This window comes from Gobio gobio (assembly GCF_949357685.1).
Source record: "Gobio gobio genome assembly, chromosome: 2".
NCBI lineage: Eukaryota > Metazoa > Chordata > Actinopteri > Cypriniformes > Gobionidae > Gobio > Gobio gobio.
Window position 1 is genome coordinate 13,632,600 of NC_137098.1, and position 24,397 is coordinate 13,656,996.

The 24,397-nt window shown below is 36.9% G+C and overlaps 2 protein-coding genes across 5 annotated transcripts in view; both read right to left on the reverse strand.

Moving 5' to 3' along the window:
* Positions 1 to 10,627, reverse strand: part of sepsecs (Sep (O-phosphoserine) tRNA:Sec (selenocysteine) tRNA synthase) — a 36,906-nt gene extending 26,279 nt beyond the window's left edge. Inside the window, exons 1-2 of the mRNA XM_079809620.1 lie at positions 10,236 to 10,627; positions 4,880 to 5,034 (exon numbers count right to left, since the gene is read on the reverse strand). Of these exons, the coding sequence (XP_079665746.1) occupies positions 4,880 to 5,034; positions 10,236 to 10,349 (269 nt within the window). The 5' untranslated portion in view covers positions 10,350 to 10,627. The remainder of the gene's footprint in view (positions 1 to 4,879; positions 5,035 to 10,235) is intronic.
* A 1,601-nt stretch (positions 10,628 to 12,228) lies between these two features.
* The window catches only part of aco1 (aconitase 1, soluble), a 36,654-nt gene continuing 24,485 nt past the window's right edge, over positions 12,229 to 24,397 (reverse strand). For 2 of the 4 annotated variants that reach the window (XM_079809568.1, XM_079809569.1), the window contains 8 exons: positions 24,240 to 24,396; positions 24,026 to 24,150; positions 23,820 to 23,924; positions 22,066 to 22,208; positions 21,763 to 21,910; positions 21,515 to 21,637; positions 16,410 to 16,595; positions 12,452 to 14,141 (listed from right to left, as the gene is read on the reverse strand). In XM_079809568.1, coding sequence (XP_079665694.1) covers positions 14,025 to 14,141; positions 16,410 to 16,595; positions 21,515 to 21,637; positions 21,763 to 21,910; positions 22,066 to 22,208; positions 23,820 to 23,924; positions 24,026 to 24,150; positions 24,240 to 24,396 — 1,104 coding nt within the window. In that variant the 3' untranslated portion in view covers positions 12,452 to 14,024. Of the gene's footprint in view, positions 14,142 to 16,409; positions 16,596 to 21,514; positions 21,638 to 21,762; positions 21,911 to 22,065; positions 22,209 to 23,819; positions 23,925 to 24,025; positions 24,151 to 24,239; position 24,397 lie in introns of all 4 variants that reach the window. The other 2 variants (XR_013815984.1, XR_013815985.1) reach the window with 2 other exon arrangements.

Sequence of the window (24,397 nt, forward strand, 5' to 3'; positions counted from 1 at the left end):
CGCTTAATGTTACAGTCACTGCCCTTGCCATCCAGAGTAAAATAGAGCATCACAATCGAGTGAAGGGATTTGTGGAAACTGTGGTTCCTAATTATTGTGATCCAACAATTGCCTCGCATTTCAGGATGAAAAGACAAACATGTCTTCTAATATCTTCAATTGTTGCGTATATCGAGCTGCAGCAGACACATTTGTAAACGACTTTCCTTGGACCCATTGTGCGAGCCATCTCTTTAATACCGCGTGGTTTATATACACATGTTGCTGCTGAATGGGCTGACATTTTTGACACAGCCACCAAACAAGAGAAAACGCATCTCAAACCCTGTTGCACATTGTTTCCAGGAAACATGTCATTCAACCCAGAAACCGTAGCAAAACGTTGCGCACCGGTTTGAGCTTGAACCTGCCCCTGTTGTTATTGTTCTACTCTGCTCTGATTGGTCAGACGGCCCAGTCTGTGTGACTGATCTACTCTGCTCTGATTGGTCAGATGGCCCAGTCTGTTGTAATTGGTCTAGCGCTTACAGCGAGTGTCTGAAACAAAACGTCCTATAGCGACTGAGGCAAATCAGACACATAATCACCTGTTACTTTAACAAATATGTTTTAAATGCTTTGTGCTTAGTAACAGACTTTCCCCCAACACAACAGAGAAAGGTCCCAGAGCTACCGTCAGATAAGACACGGTTTACGACCGAAAGGAATTTGTCTTTCTGAAAAGGACAAATACACCATGTTAAACTCATATAGCTCATATATATATATATATATATATATATATATATATATATATATATATATATATATATATATATATATATATATATATATAACCACTTGAGAAATATATGAACATATATCCATCTCATGATTTGTTTTTATAGGGTTTGGTCCGTGTTAATTCAATCTCTGTTGGATTTATATTTCAGAATTGCATACTATGGTTAACGCAAATAATGTGTATGGCATGTTTGGTGTCTACGAAGTTGTAATCTAAAGATCTGAATGATTGTGTATAGGATATGTCGATACAAGAACCTTTAATAGTTCCTTCAGCAGCAACCAATCGGCAAAGGATCTGCTTGAGACAAAGGATCGTAAAACTTTCCCTCCGAAAGCCCGAATATGATTGTCTCTATGACTGAAGAGGCGGTGACCTCTTGCAGACCTTTTAAGGAGTGATGCACTCTCTCCTCCCCCTTCTTCTGCTTCTCCCTCGTGCATACAACAGACAGGCTGAGCCTGTGGGCTTCCGCCCAGCAGGCCAGATAAGGGCTTCACACAAAACTTTGCGTGTGTGTGGGACAGGAGACCAGAAGCCACGACATGGGCCAGCAGGCCCAATACCTTAAGGCCTGTGCAACTTCCTCAACCTCGACGGAATCGAAACAACCATGCAAGCTTATCATTTCTTCTTCAATCGATGCAGAAGAACTTGACCACCACTTCAATGCCATCGGACGGAACCATCGAAACTTTCTCCTACGATTTCACCTCGGACGGTCTTCTACACCTCAGGCTAAATGCAAGTAAAGTACAAAATACAAAACGCTGTGTAGTTAGTAAAACTGTAAACCCTCTGTTCAGACAAAGGAGTTTATCAAAGATGGTTCTTCCCAAGGTTTAGACTCTTGGCATAACTTCATCCATCTGTTCTGACCCTTTTCCCAGCATCCACTTTAACCTTACCTCTTGTCATGTATGTTTTGTGCATGTATGTTTCATGTTAGTTTTAGTCTTGTCTGCGCTTTAGTTAATAAAGTTTGTGCACAATATATGTTTAGTCCTGACTCCCTGCATGAAAACAAATTGTCCCTTAAATGATCGATCTTGTTATGCGCTCAAAGCGCTTGCGTAAATTCAAGGAAATAATTATTTTTCTGTGGCCATGAAAAATATCCTTTCCTTAGAATGAATTAATAATCAATACTGAACGTTCATAGGAGGAACTGATTGATTGATTGTAATGCTAATGTAGCTACATCAAGTGACTCTATTTAACTGATTCAAATATTCATAATTATATCTGAATTTCAGCTCCGGATGCTTCAGTGATACGAACAGTTATGATGCTGTCGGTTTTACGGTGTAAATTCTGTATCAAGCCCGAGTCCTCATCATGCAAAGTATATGCAAAGGGGATCTGGTTTCGCAGCACAGAAAACAGCGTCTTCTTGACATGTCGACAACATGAACCAAACTCTTCTAGTCTCAGCTACAAGTGTTTACAGTGTTTGAGGGCGGGTCAATGTAGATGCTGTTTGCAGGCAGCCAATGAAGACCATAAGGGGGCATTATGCAAACGTATTAAGACCTATCTAGGTTTGTGCAGGAAGTAAGACTGGAATTACTGACGACTCATTTCAAGCAGAATCTGTTGTTTTTCCTTTCTTCTTTTTGAGACAAAAAATCCTCCATTTATCCTGCACTTTAATCTTAGAAACTTTGCAGACCTTTTACATTCACAAACAAATATATTACAAACTACATGAAATGTCATATCTGAAAAAGCATAATAGGGACACTTTAATTAATAGTAACAATACACTCATGTCACGATTCAGTTTGATACACAATACTAATTTCACAATACGATACTTTAAGCAAATCCAAAAGTTAAAATGGTAAGTTAATTTTTTTTAATTATTTCTTCTAAGACACATGCTAAACAGATGACAGAAAGTAGGGATGCACCGATATGAACATTTTGGCCGATACCGATAACCGATAATTCTTAATATTTGAAAGCCGATAACCGATATATTGGCCGATAAATCTAAATACAAATTTTAATAAACTCTGAGAGCCTGATTACAAAAACAAAAGGCTCACCATTAAAAGCCATGTCCCAAACACTTCAACATAAATCAAACCTATACACTACAGTAGCCTATTTGAACCAGTGTGAGATTCCTTACCTTTTCAAATTAATTTTACACTCCTATGGCCAATTTTTTTTTTTTAACACTTTACAATAAGGTTTAATTTTTGTTAGTATTAGTTAACCAACAATGAATGAACAATACTTCAACAGGATTTATTAATTTTAGTTCATGTTAATCTCAACATATTCAGACCCAAAGTTGTGTCTTTTAACATTAGGTATGAACTGTGAATGGACTGTTACAAAACACAAACATTTTATTACTAAAAGAAACAAAGGTTATTGCTCTCTGTTTGTTCATGATAGTTAATGCATTAATAAAATGAGACCTTATTTGTAAAATGTTACCAAAAATTATATTGTCTAAAAAATAAAAATAATATACCTAAATAATGCAAACAAGTAATTGAACAGCATTACCTAGGCTGCATAATAAAGAATCAGAATGCAAGTGCATGAAATAACCTCCGCACAGACGATAAAGAAATGGTTTTAATCAAACCATATTGTTGATGGAAATGATACGAGAACAATAAAAGTGCTAATTATAAAAAATAATGCTTCTGTGTTTTTGAAAAAAAAAATATGTTTAATATTACAGTAATAGTAAACATCTGTAATATAGTCTAGTCTATTAGGAATAATGTTGCTGTTTGAGAGCGCGCTGAAGCTGGAGAGAATGAACGAACAACCATAAACTGAAGCGCTTAGAAGTTTAATTAACAACTAAACGCATCATATATGAGAACAATCAGATATTTATACAAAATAAATATAATATTACAACTTATATTAGCACAAAATCACGCATAGGTGAAGGGTTATAACTCCTGTGGATGCTCTTCCCCTGTTTGAGAGCGTGCTGAAACTGAAGATGATCACCGGTACAGTGAAGCACTGCGGGTTACTGACTTAACGAAACACATCCTATATGACTTTAATCAGATGTTTATACTACAAAAACGTAATATTACGACTTACATATGCTTAAAATGACGCGAATGCACAAGCGAACTTGACTGTGCTGGTCAGAATGCGTTGTTGACGCTTCCCACAACAGCGCGCTGAAAAACAACTAAACCCAGAGAATTCACTACGTTTTATAACAGAAATATTCTCATTGCAGTGTTATGTATAGGACAGTCCCAGTAGTTATTAATGCTGTGCATTTCTGTTTGAAATGCGCGCGCCGGTACAATGAAGTGCTTTACTGCATCGTTAATTAACTCAACCAAACGCATCCTATATGGGATTATATACACAAAATAATAAATATAATATTACAACTTACAATGGCACAAAAGGCTGTGAATGCACAAGCAAACTTGACTGTGCTCGTCATGAAGGTGTAACTCCGTGGGCGCGCGCTGAAGCTAAAGACCGGTAGCCTACAATGAAGTGCTTTACTGCATCGTTTATTAACTCAACCAAACGCATCCTATATGAGATTACATACACAGAATAATAATAAATATAATATTACAACTTACAATGGCACAAAAGGCTGTGAATGCACAAGCGAACTTGACTGTGCTCGTCATGAAGGTGTAACTCCGTGGGCGCGCTCTTCCCTCAACAAACGCGCTGAAACACAACGCTCTTTTACAGCCTATTCTATTCTCATTATCATTTTATGTAGATTATAGAAGACTTGCGCTGCACATGTTGCACATAACTGTATTTTCCTTTTCGAAGTGATTCCAAACATATTTAGAGCAATTCAAACCCATCATGGTGGACAGCACGTCTGTCTCAGCTGAAGGAAATAATACATTATCTATCGGCTTGACTATATCGGTCAAATTTTCTTATTGGACCGATAACGATAACATCAAAAATAATCATTTATCGGCCGATAACGATATGTTGCCGATATATCGTGCATCCCTAGAAAGTACGGTTTCATAAAAATGCTAAATTTGGTATGACATCAGGACTTGGACTTGAGTAGGTTTGGACTTGGAGAAACAGAAAAGCTTCCGGAGATCCAACCTGTAATGTCTCCTGGCCACCAGGCTGGAGGCGACTCTGCCCTCTCGCTCTCCCACTCCACAGTTCCCTAAGAAGTTGTTGCTGTCCATGACGGCCAGCTCGTTTAGAAAGAGCTCTATGGTGCTTTCACTCCATCCCTCCTCTGGACATTTGCCCTACAAGAAACGAGAAATCTAATAGTCACAAGCACTCATTTATGTGTCCACCAGAATAAAAAAAATCAAGTTTAAAGCCGGCATAAAACAGAAGTTGCGATAGTCTTTTCTTCCCTATTGTGACGTATATCCGAGTGAAACTGCTTCTGGAACCAAAAAAAAAAAAAATATATATATATATATATATATATATATATGTATGTAGAGTGGGACTTAATTTCGCCCTCTGGAATTGATTGGATCGTAGGAAGTTGGGTGTTGCTAACTAAATGGAGGCAGATCTGAATGCCAGTTGTGGAGGGTATTTGGTCCCACACGTCATGAACACACGTTTAGACACAAGTCATGAAGAGAACAGGCGCCGTTTGCAGGGGGAGGGGAGGTTAATGTTTCTGATTAAAGATTACGAGTGCACATGTATTTAAATAAAACAATGATGTGCACAGATAAATAATTTATAATAAACACTTCAACATTCTGTAAAAAAATAAGATTGGTCCATTTTGATTTCATGGTGACTTTAAAACACACATGCAACTCGTGTTGGTTTTATTTTTAAAGTAGATTATTATTAATTCATAAATATTATTAAACTTTTGGGGACTCATGTCACATGACATTACAACCTGAACTAACCATTTCTTGTAATAAAAGGTCATATTATCTGATTGACCATCCCTTAACTGTGAAAAAGACGTGCGCTTAATTCTATTGAATGTGCACTTGTAATGTAGTTCAAATCTTATTAAAGTATATTTTTAATAAACTGTTCTTGCAGATGATATATTAATGAAATACTAGGCCACTCAAAGGTGCACTCTGTAACATTTTTGCAGTAAAATATCCAAAAACCACTTGCCCAGTGTTATATATTTTGTTCAGTTGAGTACTTACAATATCACAAATGTTTCCAACTATATGTAAATCGTGAGAAAATTGCTCTTTCCCCCAATGAACCGGGAAGTGTGAGGGCGTCGCCTGTCGATTGCTTCATATCTGCGTTCCCTCGGTTTCCGGTTTTAATCTGCAGAAACGCTTTACTCTTACTGCAGAGTGAACAAGTGTCATAGCAGCCGCCGAGCGAACGCACAGAGTAACATCATAACATAATTTAAAACATTCAGATGTGTCTAATATGATAAACAGAGCTGCGTTACCTCATACTCATGACCGGAAAAGCGGAGATGGCGCCTGTGACTGTTTCATAATAAAAGTCCCACTACTCACGAGGTGTGTGTTGCCTTCATCTTATTAAAGGTCCCATGGCATGGCATTTTTCTATTATTTTATAATGTTTCCTGAGGTGTACTTATATTGTTAGTATGATTTTTCCATCATAAAATGTCATCATTTAGAAATAAAAGGCATTTTTTCTATACTGCTGTTTGCCCTGTGGCTGAAGGCCCTGTTACAAGAGGCGTGTTTGCTGTGAGACTTCAGTAAAAACGCCCACTGTTGTGATTGGCTGACATCTTTGCATTTGATATGAGCGGAGGGGGCGTGGTTTAACGAGGTCTATGACGCGCACGAGCTGCTGCCAGAGAGACGGATGGACCTGAGTTCACTTCACATCAGTTCTGTCAGTCTCAGTTCAGTGAACTGTTTTAGTTACAGCATATACTTCAGGTTATTAGTCTATTTCTAGTCGGAGGGGCTGTCACTCATGTCAGAAAGTTAGTAACTTTAGTAAATTATGGATCAGCGCTGACTGGAGACGCGAACCGTTTAGAACGATTCAGTCCGATTTGGTGAACTGATTCGGTTCACTAAAAAGAACCGGTTCAAAAGAAAGATCGTTCGCGAACCGGACATCACTAATGTACCAGAGACTGAGCTCAGCGATTGCAATCAAAGTTATTTATAGTAACTACTGAGTTGTGAGAGCAGTGCTGTCAGCGCGAGTTTATTGTGTTTGTATTTGAGAGTTCTGAATAAACACGAGTCCCAGTCACACCGAGTCCGTCTTCATCATTATTACCAACTTTGTAACACATGCAAAGTACCATTACAGCTGTCGAGATGAACAAGTTATGAGTAAGTGTTGATAATACCTTTATTTTTAGATATGTTCCTATCATATGTAAAGCGTCAGTGACGCGCATTGAGTACACAGCGCAAACAAAGACACAACAGCAGTAATCGAATGTAATCCAGTTTATTGTGGGGCTAGGCTGGCTAGCCCGGATATGCTCACGCTTACCCCCCTTCTTCTTAATCTCACGCCGCGTTTGGTGCCTCCGCTGTGGGCCAGATGCAGTACTGGGGGTCGGGGATGTTGAAGGCCGAGCTTCGGCGTGCGTGAGGTTTATCTCTAAAGATGTGGCTCTGCTGATATTGAGCAGAAACGACTGTATGCACATTTAAGAACAGATAGACGCGACGAGGACGTACAAAAACACTGACTCACAAGATAGAAAACACCGCTCTGTCGGGAGAGAGAGAAGCCGCAGCGTGTGCATGAATAATAAATAATTAGCTACACATAAGAAATCACTGATCACAGATCAGAAGGAACTGAAGAAAGACTTCTGTTTTCATTTGTACATCCAAACACTGAGAAACTGCCAGCATTCACTCGTTCACAAGCAATGATCTCTTGAGCGTTTGCATGGGCGTGCCAGATTCTCTGGGCGGAGGAAAGGGAGGTAACCGTTCCTGCTTGGACTTCAAACCAGGAGACTTCAGGATTGGCTCGTCTGGCCTGTCATTTTCTCAAAGGCAGAGAAAGACAGCCAGAACTTGGGTTTACACCGATCAACATCTCTATCCACTTGGGGACAATATTCAGGCTAGGGGAACTCATATTAATGTTGAAAAACCTCATAAAATGAAAATTTCATGCCATGGGACCTTTAACAATCGCTCCAGCCTTACTCAGCTCCACAACACTCGGTCCTGCTCTGCTACATACTACAGTAACGTAGGGCTGTAACGATTTGACCAAAAATAAAAATCTCGATTAATTGAACATTGTACCTCGATTACGATTAATGAACGATTATTTTGCTCTCTTTTTTTTGCTTTCCTTTTTTTGCCCTCATAGTTCACTGATAAGGTTTGTACTGTAAATATGTTCTACTATTAAAGGGATATTTTTTTCTAATGAAAAAGTGCATTTCTTTGTTACTTTAAAATACTTGAAGGAAACGGTTCACTTTCAGCAGTTATTGTCTATGGGGCAGATTTCTGTTTGTTGTACATCAGATACAGATAAATTAGCACAGTAGGTCTACATTACATTTATTTGAATGCATTAATGAGAGAGTGATTGTGTGTGTGTGAATTAGTCATACCGTCTCTATTCATTATGAAGCTGTGTTTTGTACTTACTTAAAAGGTTTTAAAATCTATGCTATCATGGTTGAGTTTCTAAGCTACTGTAGTGATAAATCACAGGACAGCGTTGACAATGATTTTCTGTGCTCCTCTCCTCCGATCTTCACGTGATGTGCGAGCTACTGTCTGTGAGTGTTCGTGTCTCAATATATCAGGCATTAGTTCAACATAATACACATCTAATGGTCTAAAATCGCTTCAATGTTCAAACTGGCAGGGCTTAAAACACATACAAATGACAAAGCTTTGTGAGGACGCAAGTGAAAGTGATCTGGCGCGTGTTGTCAGAGACACGACACAGCTCGGCTCTCTGTCTCACAGAAAAAAGCTCATAAGCACTGAAACGGAGAAGTTTTCCATAACATTGTTTTTGAATAGTGCACAATCGCTTTAATGTTCAAACTGGCAAGCCTTTAAACTCGTTTAATTGACAAACTTCATGAGGACGCAAGTGAAAGTGATCTGCCTTCGGGGCTTGCACGCGCCGCCTCTGTGTGTGTATCAGCGCATATAAAGAATGGCGATTAACTTACTTGTATAAACTGTGTAAAACATGCAATTACCATAGTAATTCTGAGCATCTATAAACGAAGATAACTGCTCCTGAGTCCTGCATCTTTCCGTGTGCCGAACTGCACTTGATGTGACTGATGGGGCGGAGTCATGTGAAAACCGAAATAACCGACATGGGAAAATTACGTCGGTTAGAGGTTCTAAATTTCGGTTTCGATTCGTTTTTGGTTAATCGTCCAGCCCTACAGTAACGTTAATAATCGCATCCATGAAGATGATTTCTGCCCGAGTACTATCCCGATTCTTATCCACCGGCTGTGAGGTAAACCCACATGTCCCAGGATTCTGCACTCAAACGTGGCGTCATCAAACTACGCCTTTGTTTTGAATAGGCGACCTCTAGTGGACGGAAAAGTTACATAGTGCACCTTTAAGTGTACTTAAAGAGAACACTTTCATGACTGTTTCTTAACACACTTAAATACACTTTTAATAATGTGCACTTGTACTTTGTAATAATGTTAAATTTAAAGTTTTCTTTTAAAGTACATTTTAAAACAGTTTTAATATGTTGTTGTGTTTTAATGAAGAACACTTATTTTGAGGTGTCAGCTAAAGTAAAGTACTTATTATAATGTTATGTGTCATAAGCTTTATTAAATTTTGCAAGTTAGGCTACATTTTAGGCTATATGTACTAACTTGCAACTTACTCCATTGTTACAAATGTTTAATTACAAATGCATTTAATACATGCAAATTTCAGCAGAATGACATTAAATCATATTTTAGTTTACCATAAATGCTTGTCAGTACATTCAGCAATGCACTTATTATACCATACTTCAAAGACAGTAGAATTATGAAACTAATGTACTTAAGTCCTACTTCAGTGGGTCAATAAAACGCTCTTAAATTCAACTAATTGAATTGAATATACATTTGAACTTTCATATAATTGCAACTAACATGTCCGAAGTACATAATGTATATATCCGAGATAAGTACTCTTTGTAAAGTGTACTTCTTTTTCACAATGGTTTGTCGGTCATGAGGGTCTGCAAGGGGGTTTTTTTCTGCATCACATGACTTTGATTTCGCAGACACGTTTAAAAATATATATTAAGAGACGTGTTGACTTTGTGCACAGAACAATTAAGATTTAAATTCAGAAATTAAAAATGTGCTCACCAATGAAGGCATTTTTAATACATTTTTTTTTGAATAAATTTAAAAGTCAAAAAGAGCGTCATGGCATAGACCCAAGTCTCCTTTTTTTCAATGGACAACATGTCCATGGAGCACATGGACATGTAACTTACAGTCAGCAGATGTCAATCATACAATGATTACCTGCTGTAAAAGGACTCGGATGAGCTGCTCATGGCCGCGACGAGCCTGCAGACCCTGTCGCACATATGAGGACGAGACCAATTTTTCGCTCAGGTTGAAATTTTCGTTGTTCATGTCCTCTCAGTCTTTAAAGCGCGCTGCTGCAGGTGAATATATTTGCGCTGTCAGTGACAAGCGCGTGCTGAGTGATGTGCCGACAAGACCAGCTGCTGCGTGACACTGCGTATGTCTAAACAGTGGTTTCAGTAATGTGCGCTTGCATGACTGTTACACTACAGATAAGCAGATGTGAGGTTAAACATTTTCTAATATTTCTGAGTCAGCATGAGTTTCAAATCGATCAGTTTAAAGTGTACTTCCTGTTTACTTCCAGGTCGAAAACCCTCCCCTTTAATGATGTCCATATTTCAAAACAAAAGTCCTCGACGTCAGCGAACTCCTGCAATGTTGCAGTCATTAGATTGAAACAACTTTATATTATTATTTAATTAATATTAGTCTATTATTATACATTTTCTTGTGTCTCATTTCGAAGCCTGCATGCTCCAGAGGTTGCATTTGTCGAGAAGTTGGCCGCTTCTTATTTCAGAACAGTAACCATTATAAAATTGAACGTTATTCCCAGTGAAGCGATAACTTTTTTTGGTTAAAATGATCTAAAATAAATTTGAGCAAGTACATAACCAGTCAGTGTTCAAAACGATCTCCCCTTAGCCCGAGTCACAAGGGTAAGTTTGTAATAATGTGTTATAATTTGAGAGGTACTGTTGGATTTCCACAGGAAATTCAAGCATGTCTTTGCGTCATTACGTCACGTCACGTAATGTATACATAAAGAATCTTATACATAAAGATGTATAAGTTTAGTTGATATATAGAGAGAATTGAACATTTAAGCTCACATGTAGTACATTTTATAGCTTTATTTATTGATTTTAAAGCTTATTTGTATGGCCTTTATATAGGCTATATTTATTTGAACAAAGTGCCTATTAATGATTGATTGGCTAAAATTATGCATGTGTAATTGATTAAGGGCATAATAATTACATAAATTATATCATATAAATAAGCATTGTTAAAAGCCAGACGCTTTAGTCTTTTAAAACCATTTTTAGTGACCTTTAATTTGGAGTAGATACAGAGGGAGTGAGTTTATTGCATCAGAGGTGTGTCTCTTTGCTCACAGCTGATTGGTCTGAATTTAGTTTGAGTTCTCTTATCCAGAACATAACCTGCCCTGGAGCAGGCTAGCCGTGGAGCTTAATTTACTGTGGAGATGAACACTGCTAAAAGCCAAACCACTTCTAAGCTTAAACATATCTGGCTAACCAGCTAAACCGGCTTCGTGGTATAGGCCCCAGGAGTCCAGGCTGCAGGTGACAGATCATTTATAGCCTTTTCTCACAGCAGCTGGAATAATTAAATTTATCATTTTGATGGCGGATTGTAATCCAGAAAAGTCCAAACGACAATCATCAGTGACAGATTCACCCCGTAGTCAAAAGCAAACGATTATACACGTTAGTCTGTATAGAAATTTCAATCTACAGGTAACGCTAATACACACCAAATACACGTAGTCACACAATGCTGATTTTGTTAACATTAACAATTTGAGAACAAAGTATAATAATAATAATAATGTGCAGTTTGATGTGATGTGAGCTAAGCGATCGTTAGATTCAATCGATTTATTGTAATGCTTTTTTTCTCAGTTGGTCAGAACAAAAGTGGCAGAAATGTTACTTGTTCAGATGACATTTTGCGGGGAAAATTCTTATTTTGGTCGTACTTCCAAGACGTAGAATCTGTGATTCCGTTGTACAGTCTCCACACCGGTGCGGTGAAAGACGACAGCCACACATACTCCTCAAAACATTAGATTTATCCGCGCTGAGGAGCCGTGCCGATGCACAACCCACGTAAAGATAATTCCACAAATGACTGCAGTTGCAGGTTTCAAACAGAGATGGCGACAGAGTCAAAACTTACAGACCGCAGCTTTAATGACTTTGGAATGTAGTGGTCAGTTTAGTGAAATGAAGCAGTATGCGGCCGACAAATGGCTTTCGAAATGAGACACAGCTGGACGTTAGTTAGCATATAAATTTTCGATTGATTCAAGGTTCTTCCCTATTCAAACCAAAATCACGAGACGCATAGCTACTACATTGTCAGAAATAGAGATATGTTGCACATAAAGAAACACCAATGGATTTGAAGTATTCCAATAAACATTTATTTTCATAAAGTCAGTTCCCACAAAAACTACAGATGTGAATGTTTTTTGTTATTAAAATAAAGTTCAATCAATCTGACTGACTGCTGTAACTACAAAACCTCTAAAGAGCATCGAAATGTCTTTTTTTCGGACATACTAAATATTCTAAATAGTATTTTGCCCTAAAACAAGGTTAAGGTTTTTACCCTCTCTGTGCTTTAACATACAGTTTAGTAATGTTTGCACAATACAGTAGAGAGAACTTGTCAAATTTGCGTAGAGCAACATCTCACTCTGTAAACTCCCACCTGAGTTTTTACAGGCGAGCAGCAAGAAAGATGTGAAATCGCCTTCGGATGGATTTTGTTTTCAGTCGCTTTGCACCGGAATGCATGAAACAAGAAATAAAGACCAGTGTTGTGCCAAATTCCGAACCCCGCCAAATTATTGGTAGGTTTAAGATTAGTTGGATTAGGATTAGGCAGTCAGGTAGTGACTTCAACGAGGGGGGTAATAATTTGGCACAACACCTGAAAGATAGAGATTCAAGTTATTATACACATAATCTGAGAAAATAGGCACTTACATGTATAGTATGATAGCCGAAACAGTTGTTAAAGGAATTTATCTGATGCAATATTTGTTTGCAGAGAGCAACACATTTAAAGCCTTCATATAATGCATTGTAAAAGTATGAATTATGCCTTGGGATGCACCTTGAATAATTGTAATCACAGTTATTATAATGCTTGTCTATTCATTGTTACACCTTTAGAAAGTATGATGCATTAAGACACATGACAAACAAACAATTTTAGATGTAACAAGGAATCTGCAAATATCATAATGCATTTTAACTTTGGTTACAATTATTTATGAAAAGTTATAATGCATTATAAATGTCCATTTATGAATACCTTTATAATGCATTACATAAAGGCTTTAAGTAAAGTGTTACCCAATTTTTCTTCAGTAAGTCAGTCTTAAGGTAATGTTTAGTTAATGCATAACCACTGTGTGACTCTTCTGAAAGAAAAACATTCAACTATGAAACGGAATCAGTGGTACATCTTCAAAAGAAAAAAAGTTAAATTTTTAACTATTATAATTAACAAAAAGCACACATTACATGAGCAGATAACCTGTAAAGAAACTGTCAAAGTTCAGTAATTAATAAGATATTAATATATACATTGTCATCTAAACAGGAAACGAGAATGCGACTTCAGTTTGGCAGTGCAGAGGCAGGGTTAGAATGGAGATAGTTCAACTGGTCATTGACAACATCTAATGCTTTCATATTTCCCCTTCAATCCCACCCAATATAATCATCATATGCACACCATCAGGATCAAAAACAGCGTCTTTCAGAGATACTGAAGTCACTACTGATTTGGAGAATTGAACACAACTATTTTGATGGTTGACAGCAAACATTACATTACACGTAAAACTAAACAAAAAAAAAACAAAAAAAAACACAGAAACACTGGCAGGACAAAACATGTAGATGGTGGATATGTGCGTTTAGAGTGGAACGTCCTGAGGAGGCTGTCCTTTCGTTCTTAATTTTCAGACATCTTGCGAATCATGTAGTTGAGGATGCCACCATGATGGAAGTAAGTGAGCTCCACATCCGTGTCAAACCTCATCTTAGCCTGAAAAGTTTTCCCTGTGTCCAGCTGCAGAAATGAACAAAACACCATATTTAATTTAGGGCAGTGCAATATATCGAAATATCGCAAATGTACATATCGCGATATGCATATCGCAACGGCACGCAATATCTGAATGACTATAATAAGCTACTTCAACATTGTGAAAAAGTGTGCGTTTTAGGTCGACGCATATAGCAGAGAATAGACAAGGCACACGCCGTTAACTTGACGTTAAAAAGAGTTATTATTCGCTCTTGGCTGAATAACCTCTGTAGTTTTATTATGTATCAGTATATTTTTAATTAATGTGAAGACTACTGTTTTTAGTTCTTATTTTTAATAACAAGGATAAATAAAAATTACAAAAATAATCGTCCACCCCTAGTCCAGGTGTCTTTGTTTACCTGGATGTTCTTGATGTTAAGTTTTAGGTTGATTTAACTATATATTCCCAAGTCAGGCAAAGAGTTTTTGGTATTTAAATATTGGCATAACATTTTTTGTTTGTTTACATTGATTTTAATATTATATTGTCAGATTTGTGACATACATTTTTGCTAAAACACTGCTGGTCACTTTCAGAAGTTGTAACGATGCTTTCTTTCCCCAGAAAGAATGTGAAACACGCAAATGGTCTCATTCTCAGTTTTTAAATATTTTGTTTTAATATAATTTTAAAAGCTTTTACACACAGCAATATCTTATCGCATTTCAAATATCGCATTATTTAACAAGATATTGCATATTACATTTTTCTTCAATATCGCACAGCCCTACATTTAATTATATGGAATAGAGAGAAAAACATATTTAAGGCAGTGCTATTTTAGTATTGTTTACATTTAATTATAGTATTTAGCGTTCTTTTTTATATACATTTCCATTTTCATATTAGTTTAAGTTTTAGTACTTTTATGTGCGTTTGTCCTTTTTATTATAATTTTTTAATATTTCTATTTATCTTTAATTACTTTTTATTTCAGTTTTAGTAATTTTAGTACCTCAGTCTAAACCTATTTTATTTCAGTTAAGGCAACATTTCTCATTTTCATTTAATTTTTTCAACTGATATTTATATATTATTTCAGATTTATTTCAAGAAAGAAAATACATTTCAATAAAGAAATTGGTTCTTAACTAGTGGGTAGCAATGCCAAATGCAAATACAATAAAACATTTATTTATTTTTTAAAAATCCCACGTCCCATTGATTGGCATGATGATAGTGTTTGCTGTTATACATAATTATAGGTTATATTCTATTTATATTTTTTACATTATCATTTGTTGTTGGCTCTGATGTTTCACTGTGGGACGAGGAACTAAGAAAAAAACATTTCACTGCATTGCATCACATGTATGTGAAAAATAAAGAGCCTTGTTGCTAAAAGAATGGTCATTTTTGCTCATGTCATGTTAATAATTTTGCATGTTGAAGGACTATTGCATTTATTGGTAATATGGATAAATAATAAAGTGCCCCTATTATCAAAAAACAGGTTAAAAAAAACACTTTAATTATGTCATAATATACATGGCCCAGTCTGTTGTGATTGGTCTCCTCTGCTCTGATTGGTCAGATGACCCAGTCTGTTGTGATTGGTCTACTCTGCTCTGATTGGCCAGATGACCCAGTCTGTAGTGATTGGTCTACTCTGCTCTGATTGGCCAGATGACCCAGTCTATAGTGATTGGTCTACTCTGCTCTGATTGGTCAGATGACCCAGTCTGTTGTGATTGGTCTACCGCTTACAGCGTGTGAGAGAAACAAATCGCTCATTACCATATCTGAATTTCAGCATTTGATACACAGTGATATGAACAGTAATGATGGTGTCGGTTTTATGGTATCTATCTCATCCTTTGGAAGTGTATGCAAAGTGGATCTGCTTTCACAGCATTGAAAAGATACTTTCTTTTTCAACATTCTTCTTGACATGTCGACAACACGAAAACTCTTCCAGTCTCAGCTACAACTACAGTGTTTGAGGACAGGTCTAAGTAGACGTTCACAGGCAGCCAATACAGACCATAGGTGGGTATTATGTAAATTTGTTACAAACCTACATAGGTTTGTGCAGGAAGTAAGACTGGAATTACTGATGACTCATTTCAGGCAGTTAAAAATGGGGTCTTTCTTTTAGGACTTTGATTTTAAGGACATATCTGTTTATTGTTGTATACTTTTGGTACTGTGTTGGGTGGCCACTTGATATAAAATGTGAAGAGAAGAGAAAGCAGCCGAGAGCCGCTGATTTAAGGCAGGGTTCGAGGTGGAATCATGAGCTGTACCTTGATGTCCACTGTCAATCTGGGAGTGAGCTGTGGGGGAATCATCACAGTGTATCGCTCGCGGCCAGTGAGCCCGAGGCTTTCAGCGCTGTCGCCCGGCAGGTACTCGAGAGGAATGATACCCATGCCCACCAGATTACTGCGGTGAATCCGCTCGTAACTCTCTGCTAGGACAGCTTTGATGCCCTGAGGAAGAAAATCAATAGCAGTACCACTGAGAGGGTTGCACACAACAGCCTTTTTTGTAATATCCAGAAACCGTCCTGCTCACGGTCAAAGGCCCAGTTTACACCTGGTATTAAGATGCGTTTTTGTCAATCGGATAACAAGTAGATCACACAGACACAGTCCCATTTAAATCTGGTGTTTTAATCCAACTCTTTTGCCCACTTTCAACCCCTTCTGTCCTGATTTCTTTGATAGGAGGGACAACGGAAAAACACATGGAGAACAGCAGCTTTCGTTTCTGCTCTGATAGACACAAGACCATCCCAAACGGTGCGTGTTAGACATCAGGAATGGAGAGAGAACATTGTGCTTGGTACGTTTTTGTCTTCAAACCAAACTTAGGTCTTCATCTGACAAAGTTTAGATCCCGTTCGTAAGTGGACAAGCTTAAAACTTTTTACACACGTTTTACAACTGTATTTAGCGACGTCCACTTGTGATCGGATTGATAACAGGTGTAAACAGGGCCACAGAGTAAAGATGCATTCAAAATATGCACACAAAAAATAAAGGCACACGATGTAGTTTTTGTCGCTAGAGGTCGCCTATTCAAAACAAAGGCGTTGATGAGGCCGAGACTTGAGTGCGGATTAATGGGAGATGTCGCCTTCACCTCTACAGCTGGTGGAAAAGATTCGGGACAGGACTCATGTTCATGGATGAGATTATTAACGTTACTGTAGTATGAAGCAGAGCAGGGCCGAGTGCTGTGGGAGCAGAACGAGGTCGCTGAAGCGATTGCTAATGAGAGATTAGCGTGACACGGCTCGACAGCAGCAGAACTTTTATTATGCCACAATCACCACTTCTGCTTCTTTTGGTCAAGCGTATGTAAGGTAACGCAGCGCTATTTATCATATTAGATACATTTGAGCGTTTGCTCCGCAGCTGCTATGAGCATGATGCATGTTAACTAAAATGTACTTTAATGTAATGTAATTTAAATGTCATTTCTATTGAAACTTGTATGACATATTTATAATTACACAGTTGGGACCCACTTTATATTAGGAGGCCTTAACTACTATGTATCAAATCATTCATTTAAATGTTAATACAATGTACTTATTGTGTACATACATGTTTTTACATTGTACTTACATTTTAAAAATGAACCTGCATGTAATTACACATGCAGTTTCCCCTACCATTGTTTTTGGGGGGCGGCCCACAGATGGAGTAGATGGAGTCCATCAACATCCACAAAGCTTCACAGTCCTATAGCTCGTCCTGGGTCGACATTTCATTCAGTAACATTAGGCATTTTTTTATTTATATGCTGTTTAAAGTTGGTGATCGCGCAATTTTACATATAGGCTACCGTATAACAGTGAAAGCCGGAAAATATCAGATAACAAAAGACAGAAAAAACTGAATAACTTTTAATAAAGGTTCATCTATATTTATATGCAGTGATATCTAATTTTATGCAGACTATGCAGTGATATTTTACTATTTGATTATTATTTTTGTACCTGACACGCTAGTTTAGACCTACATGAAAAACCTGAAAAGAACAGTTTATTTAATTTGTATGTTCGTTCTGTTGTATTTATTTGTGCTATTGCTCGTAATTTGATTATTTGTTCTTATTTTATTACTGACTGTCTTTAACAATATTTAAAATGTATACGAGTTAGGCTAATAGTTTTTGGAGTCATAAACTTATTTATTAAGGTTACATGGATCAACAACAACAAAAATAATACTAGGCCCATTTTCTTTTATTTATTACTTTTTTGTGGTGGGGCCAGTGAAAATTTTTGCAGGGCAAGTAAAATTTTGAACCAGTAGAAAAAATTCTTAGCATTGAGCCCTGGGGCCCGTTTCAGAAAGGAGGTTAAGTGAAAACTCTGAGTAGGTTAACCCTGAAATAAGGGAAACTCTGGGTTTTCTGTTTCAGAATGGGAGGTATGTCAAACCCGAGAAAGCAGGGTAAGCCAAGCCCGTTTCTGAAAGAGAGGTAACTTATACTCAGAGTCAGTTACCAGGGTAACTTACTCTGTGAACCTAACCTGGTCAGAGGCAGGTTTTCTTTGGTAAACCCAGAGTTTCTTTCGTTCTCCTCCCCTTTTTAAAGCACCAGCAGTGTTTAAATACTTTATTCATTCATTCAAACGCCACAAATGCTTTTCTTACTGAGTATTTTGGTCATATTTCAAGTATAAATATAAAAAAATATATAAATTTAATCTAAATCTAAAGTAAGCAAAGTTTACTTAAAACAAATTAAATTTTCTGCCACTTGACAAAAATACAAAGTAAGAAAAGCACATGAGGACACTGTCAAAGTGACAAAAATGGCATGTTTTATACAAGATCATGACGTTCACTTGATAATCCTCTAGAAGTAACCTAATAATTAGAATTTCCTTTAGGATTTCCAGTGGTTGGACACATTTATGACACTCATATACCCATCATCACACTTTCTGAAAACGGATTACTGTATGGAATGGAAGGATGCTGCCAGATGGTAGTACGAGATATATGGCATAACCACCACCACAGCTGTTAAATACATTTATTTACATTTTTATAGTCATCTTTATTTCCTACAAATACTTTATTCTTTTTCCTGTTGGGTGTTAATATTCTTCCTCCATCTCCTTTTCATCTGTCAGTGGTGCTGGAGTTTGGCTGGCCTGAGTAGAAGTCAATAATGTCATTACCCTGATTAATAAATGTAACAGGTAGGATCAGAGAACATTTCATTATGTGAAAAGAGCATAGACCCTTTTCACATTTCTGGGTTTCCGAAGCTGAAGTCGTCATAGTTGGGTTAACTCTTATAGCGGTGAATGAGAGAATACATTAAATATATATTTTTGTGTCTCAATTTGCTCAAATAGCAAAAGAAAAACTCCACAATAGTGATTTCACAACTTTCAAAAAGATGGAAAAATTAAAGTGAGATTGATAACTGCAGTGAAAAGAGAGAAAGATGTTAATTTTAACTATCACTCCCATAGACGCTGTATTAGAAACACTCTCACAGCAGCGGTAACTTGATTTTTGTAATTTGATGCAAAAGTAATATAATACAATGTATTAGTGTTATAAATGTACATACATAAAAAATAAATAAAAAAAACATTGCAGGATTTACGATATTGATGACCATTAAAACACGTCATCACAGTCTGTGAAAAGGGTCTATGTGGGAAAAGCTGCTGCACATTGGACACTGAATGATATTTATTTAATATGTCAAATGTTTGTAAAGTCATTAAACCTACACCCATGAACATTTTATGCTTAAAGCTTTTCCTGATTGAATTATGTTTTTTTTTTTTTTTTTTTTTTAGCTGCTGCCACATTCTTTGTTTGCCTTTTGGATACCATGAAAATTAAACTTAATTAAAATAATTAAGAATTAAACTTGTGTATTGACCCGGAAGTATGCAAACGTCTTTTTGTTGGGTGCTGTTGCCATGGTGAATCGTAATTTCGGAGCTCCATTGATCGTGGCTTTTCATAGTTGGAATGCATGAGCTTAACTCAGAGTCAGTCTACTCAGAGTTGATTGAACTACCTCAATTCAGCTGTTCTGAAACCCAAAACTCAGAGTTTCCCATCTCAGAGTAAGTCAACTCAGAGTTCAGGTTTAAACTCAGAGTTTGTTGAACCTCCTTTCTGAAACAGGCCCCTGATATATTCCACAAAACAAAACAAAAACACGGACGCACGAGCTCCATGTAGTAACTTTAGCGGTAAAAATGACACTAGTAGTTTCGGGAGGTCAAACACCCCCCCCTGAGTACAAAAGTACATTGAACTTATTTTTTGAGTTAAGTACATAGTAGTTAAGGCCACCTAGTATAAAGGGCCCCACTTTATACTAGGTGGCCTTAACTACTATGTACGTACATCAAAAAGTAAGTACAATGTACTTACTGTGTTCAAATTGTATTGCAAAACACCTTTGCTGATATTGAGGTGGTATACGGGTAAAGTTAGGGTCAGGTGTGGTGGTATGGGTAAGTTTAAGGGTAGGGTTAGGTGTAAGGGAAGTGTCAACTGTGTAATTACAAATGTAACTACAGAAATTAATTACAGATGTAATTACATGCAGGTATTTTTCAAAATGTAAGTACAATGTAAAAACATGTATGTACACAATAAGTGCAATGTATCAAATTATTAATTAAAATGTTAGTACATAGTAGTTAAGGCCATCTAATATAAAGTGGGTCCGTATAAAGTGGGACAATGAAGTTGTAATTTAGTGCATGTCAAAATATAAGAACGAATAAAAGTTATATATAATCTAAATTATATATAATATAATAAAAATATATAATCAATTACTTCACATGTGCTTTAATATGTCATCACATCAAAATGAGTGTCATTTTTTAAGGCATGACAAAATATTAAAACATTATGCAAATTGTACTTTAAAGTAAAACTTTTAATTTGACATTATTACAAAGTGCACTTTTTAAAAGTGTACTTAAGTGTGTTAAAAAAAACAGTCGTGAAAGTCTACTCTCTTTAAGTACACTTAAGTGGCCTTTTATTTCATTAATATAATATTATCTGCACATTTTAAATATACTTCATATTTCAAGTACACTACAAGTGCACATTCAATCCAATTAAGTGCACTTCTTTTTCACAAGGGACATTGCATGCAGACAAGATTCATATTGATTGAGCCTGCAATAAATAAAACTGCATGGGCACAAGATGTACTGGAAAAACATTTCATCCCATACATGTAGTTTCCAGACAGACATTGATCATGCTGTCCAAGTCACCAAACATCTATTTCTGTACCTGAATCTGGATTCTTCAAGATGAGCAAGTAATTAATCCAAGTTAAATGTCCGTTTATGATTTTGTTCAAACACTAGATGAACTATAAGCCTTACCAGCAGGAAGGGCCCTTTAGCAGCCCAATCTCTAGAGCTTCCTGATCCATACTCTTTGCCAGCCAGAATCAAGAGAGGATGACCAGCCTGCTGATATTTTTCTGCAGCATCAAACACATCCATCTGTAAAAAAAAAAAAAACATGTCCAAATGGGAACATTGCTCTGGTACGGAAAAGCATGTTAAAGTATAATTATTAGTATAATGTAATTATATTTGAAATATCATGAAATATCACAGTCTCATACCGTCTCTCCTGTAGGAAGATAGATGGTGCTTGGTGCTTGCTTGTTTATAAACTTGTTAAAAAGGCGGATGTTGGCAAACGTGCCTCGAGCCATGACTGCGTCGTTGCCTCGACGAGAACCATACGAGTTAAACTCTCTTGCAGTGAGTCTAGCAAAAGAAAGGAATATTTCATTACCAATAGTGTTGAGTCATATCTCAATTTAAAAGACAATGTACAACTTTTTTTCTAAAACAATGTATGCCAGACTACAGAGAGATAACAGATTGAATTCTCGAGGATGCTAAAAGTATCAACGTCTTACCCATGGCTAGTTAGGTAGCGTGCAGCAGAGCTGTTACGTGCAATGTTACCAGCAGGCGAGATGTGGTCTGTGGTCACAGAGTCTCCCAAATTGAGCAGTACATATGCATCTGTTATGGGCTTTGGTGTCTGGAGCTCCCGGGTCTAAAAATGTAATAGCAGCAAAGCAACTTATGTTTACAGTTCTTGCCTACCCTTGTGAAAGAGAAATGCATTTCATTGTTTTGAATGTGCACTTGCAGAATGTAGAAAAAAACCACTGTGATAGTGATAGTTCACCCAAAAATGTACATTACTCCATGATTTACTAAACCTCAAGCCATCCTAGGTGTATGACATTCTTCTTTCAGACGAATACAATCAGAGTTATATTAAAATATGTCTTGGCTCTTCCAAGCTTTATAATGGCAGTGAATGGCAGCCCAAAATTTGAAGACTAAAAAAGTGCATCCATCCATTATGAAAGTAATCTACACGGCTCCGGGGGGTTAATAAAGGCCTTCTGAAGAGAATCTATGGGTTTTTGTAAGAAAAATAACCATATTTAAAATGTTATAAAGTAAAATATCTAGTTTCCGGCGGACAGCCTTCCGTATTCAACGTAACTGGCGCGGACGTAGCGTAAGCATTTTGAACTGTGAGAGGCGTTACACTTTCTTCATAAGTTGAATACAGAAGGCGGTCTGGAGGAAGCTAGATATTTTACTTTACAACATGTAAAAATATGGATATTTTGCTTACACAAATGCATTGATTCGTTTCAGAAGGCCCTTCTTAACCCCCCGAAGCCGTGTGTATTACATTTATTGGACGTTGCCTGACCAATTAATTAACATAACTTTGCACTGCTTTGACAAATTAAAATTGTTTTGATAACATTTTGCCAGCATTTTCCTTAGCTGCTGTGTGCCCATTTTGGTGAAGATCGGACCAACGAAAAAGTAGGTTTTGAGGAACATTCAAATATATAAATATACATACATACATATATATACACATATATATTAGGGATGCCACATTTCTCAATATAATATTGAACGGTTCGGTACGGCATTCACGGTTCAATACGCGCTTGTGAATTGCTTTTCGGTTTTGCATTGAATTAATTATTTTTCTACACATTCTACAATTTGCCTCCATCCCAATATACTGAACAACGCGACATACATTCACATCACACGTTAGTGGTAGAGTTATACTCACGGAACACTATAGTTATTCACAATCACGAAAGTTCATTTGCATGCGTTTTAAAGCCTTGCCGGTTAGACTAATTATGAAATTACATATAAAAATGTACTGTACTTTACTTAAGTGCAACTTAAAGGTGCAGTAAGCGATTTTTGAGAGAGATGGCAGAGAAAATACAAAATAGGAAAAGGCCAGGAGAATATAACTTTAAAAAGAAGAGTTACGATCAGGCAAGAGGTAAGGACCCACGTTAATATCGGAGAAGCTTTTCAGCAGTGGAGAGACCTCAAGGATCAGGAAAATTGCTTACCGCACCATTAAGAAGGTCAAAAATTCTCTAAAGTTCAGCTAAGTGTATTTTATATAAATTTAAACTATAATACATTTTCATTTAATTGCAATTAATATGCAATTAAGTGTCCGAAAACATTACATTCAGTTTTAATAATTTATAATAATTTAAAGGATATTATTTCAGTAATTAGCAGGCTAAAGTGCACTTCTTTTTCATAAGTGTATAATCATGACACTAAACACATATATATAAAAAACTGTGTACAATACCAGTCCATCAAAGAAAGGTGGGGATTTGATGTAAGTAGAACTGGGATCCCAGGTATACAGTGTGTCAGAGGGGGCTTTCAGGGAGTTCCAGCGTTCATTCACTTTCTAAATATGGAAATAGACAAACATTATAGTTTCATTTATTACATTTACTTCTAAAATAATGAACAAAAGGTGTTTGTTTACTGCACACAAGTCAAAAGTACCTCAATTTTCTCATAGACCTCTTTAAACATGGCAGGAATGACAAACTGTCTCTCCACCACCTGGATTTCCTCTCGTGTGGGCCAGATGTCCCGTAGGAAAATCTCTTTTCCCTCAGAGTTCACAGCTGGATTAAGACAGACCAGGAAACATGGTTGCTAACCAAGCATTGTCATGTAAAATGATGAGATTAAATACCTGGTAAATATTACTTACCTAAAGGCTCTTTTTCAAAATCTATCCTTACTGTGCCTGCAATAGCATAGGCAATGACCAGCGGAGGAGAAGCCAAGTAATTGGCACGCGTGTTGGGATGGACACGACCCTCAAAGTTTCTGTTTCCAGACAGGACACCAGCAGCAACCAAATCACCC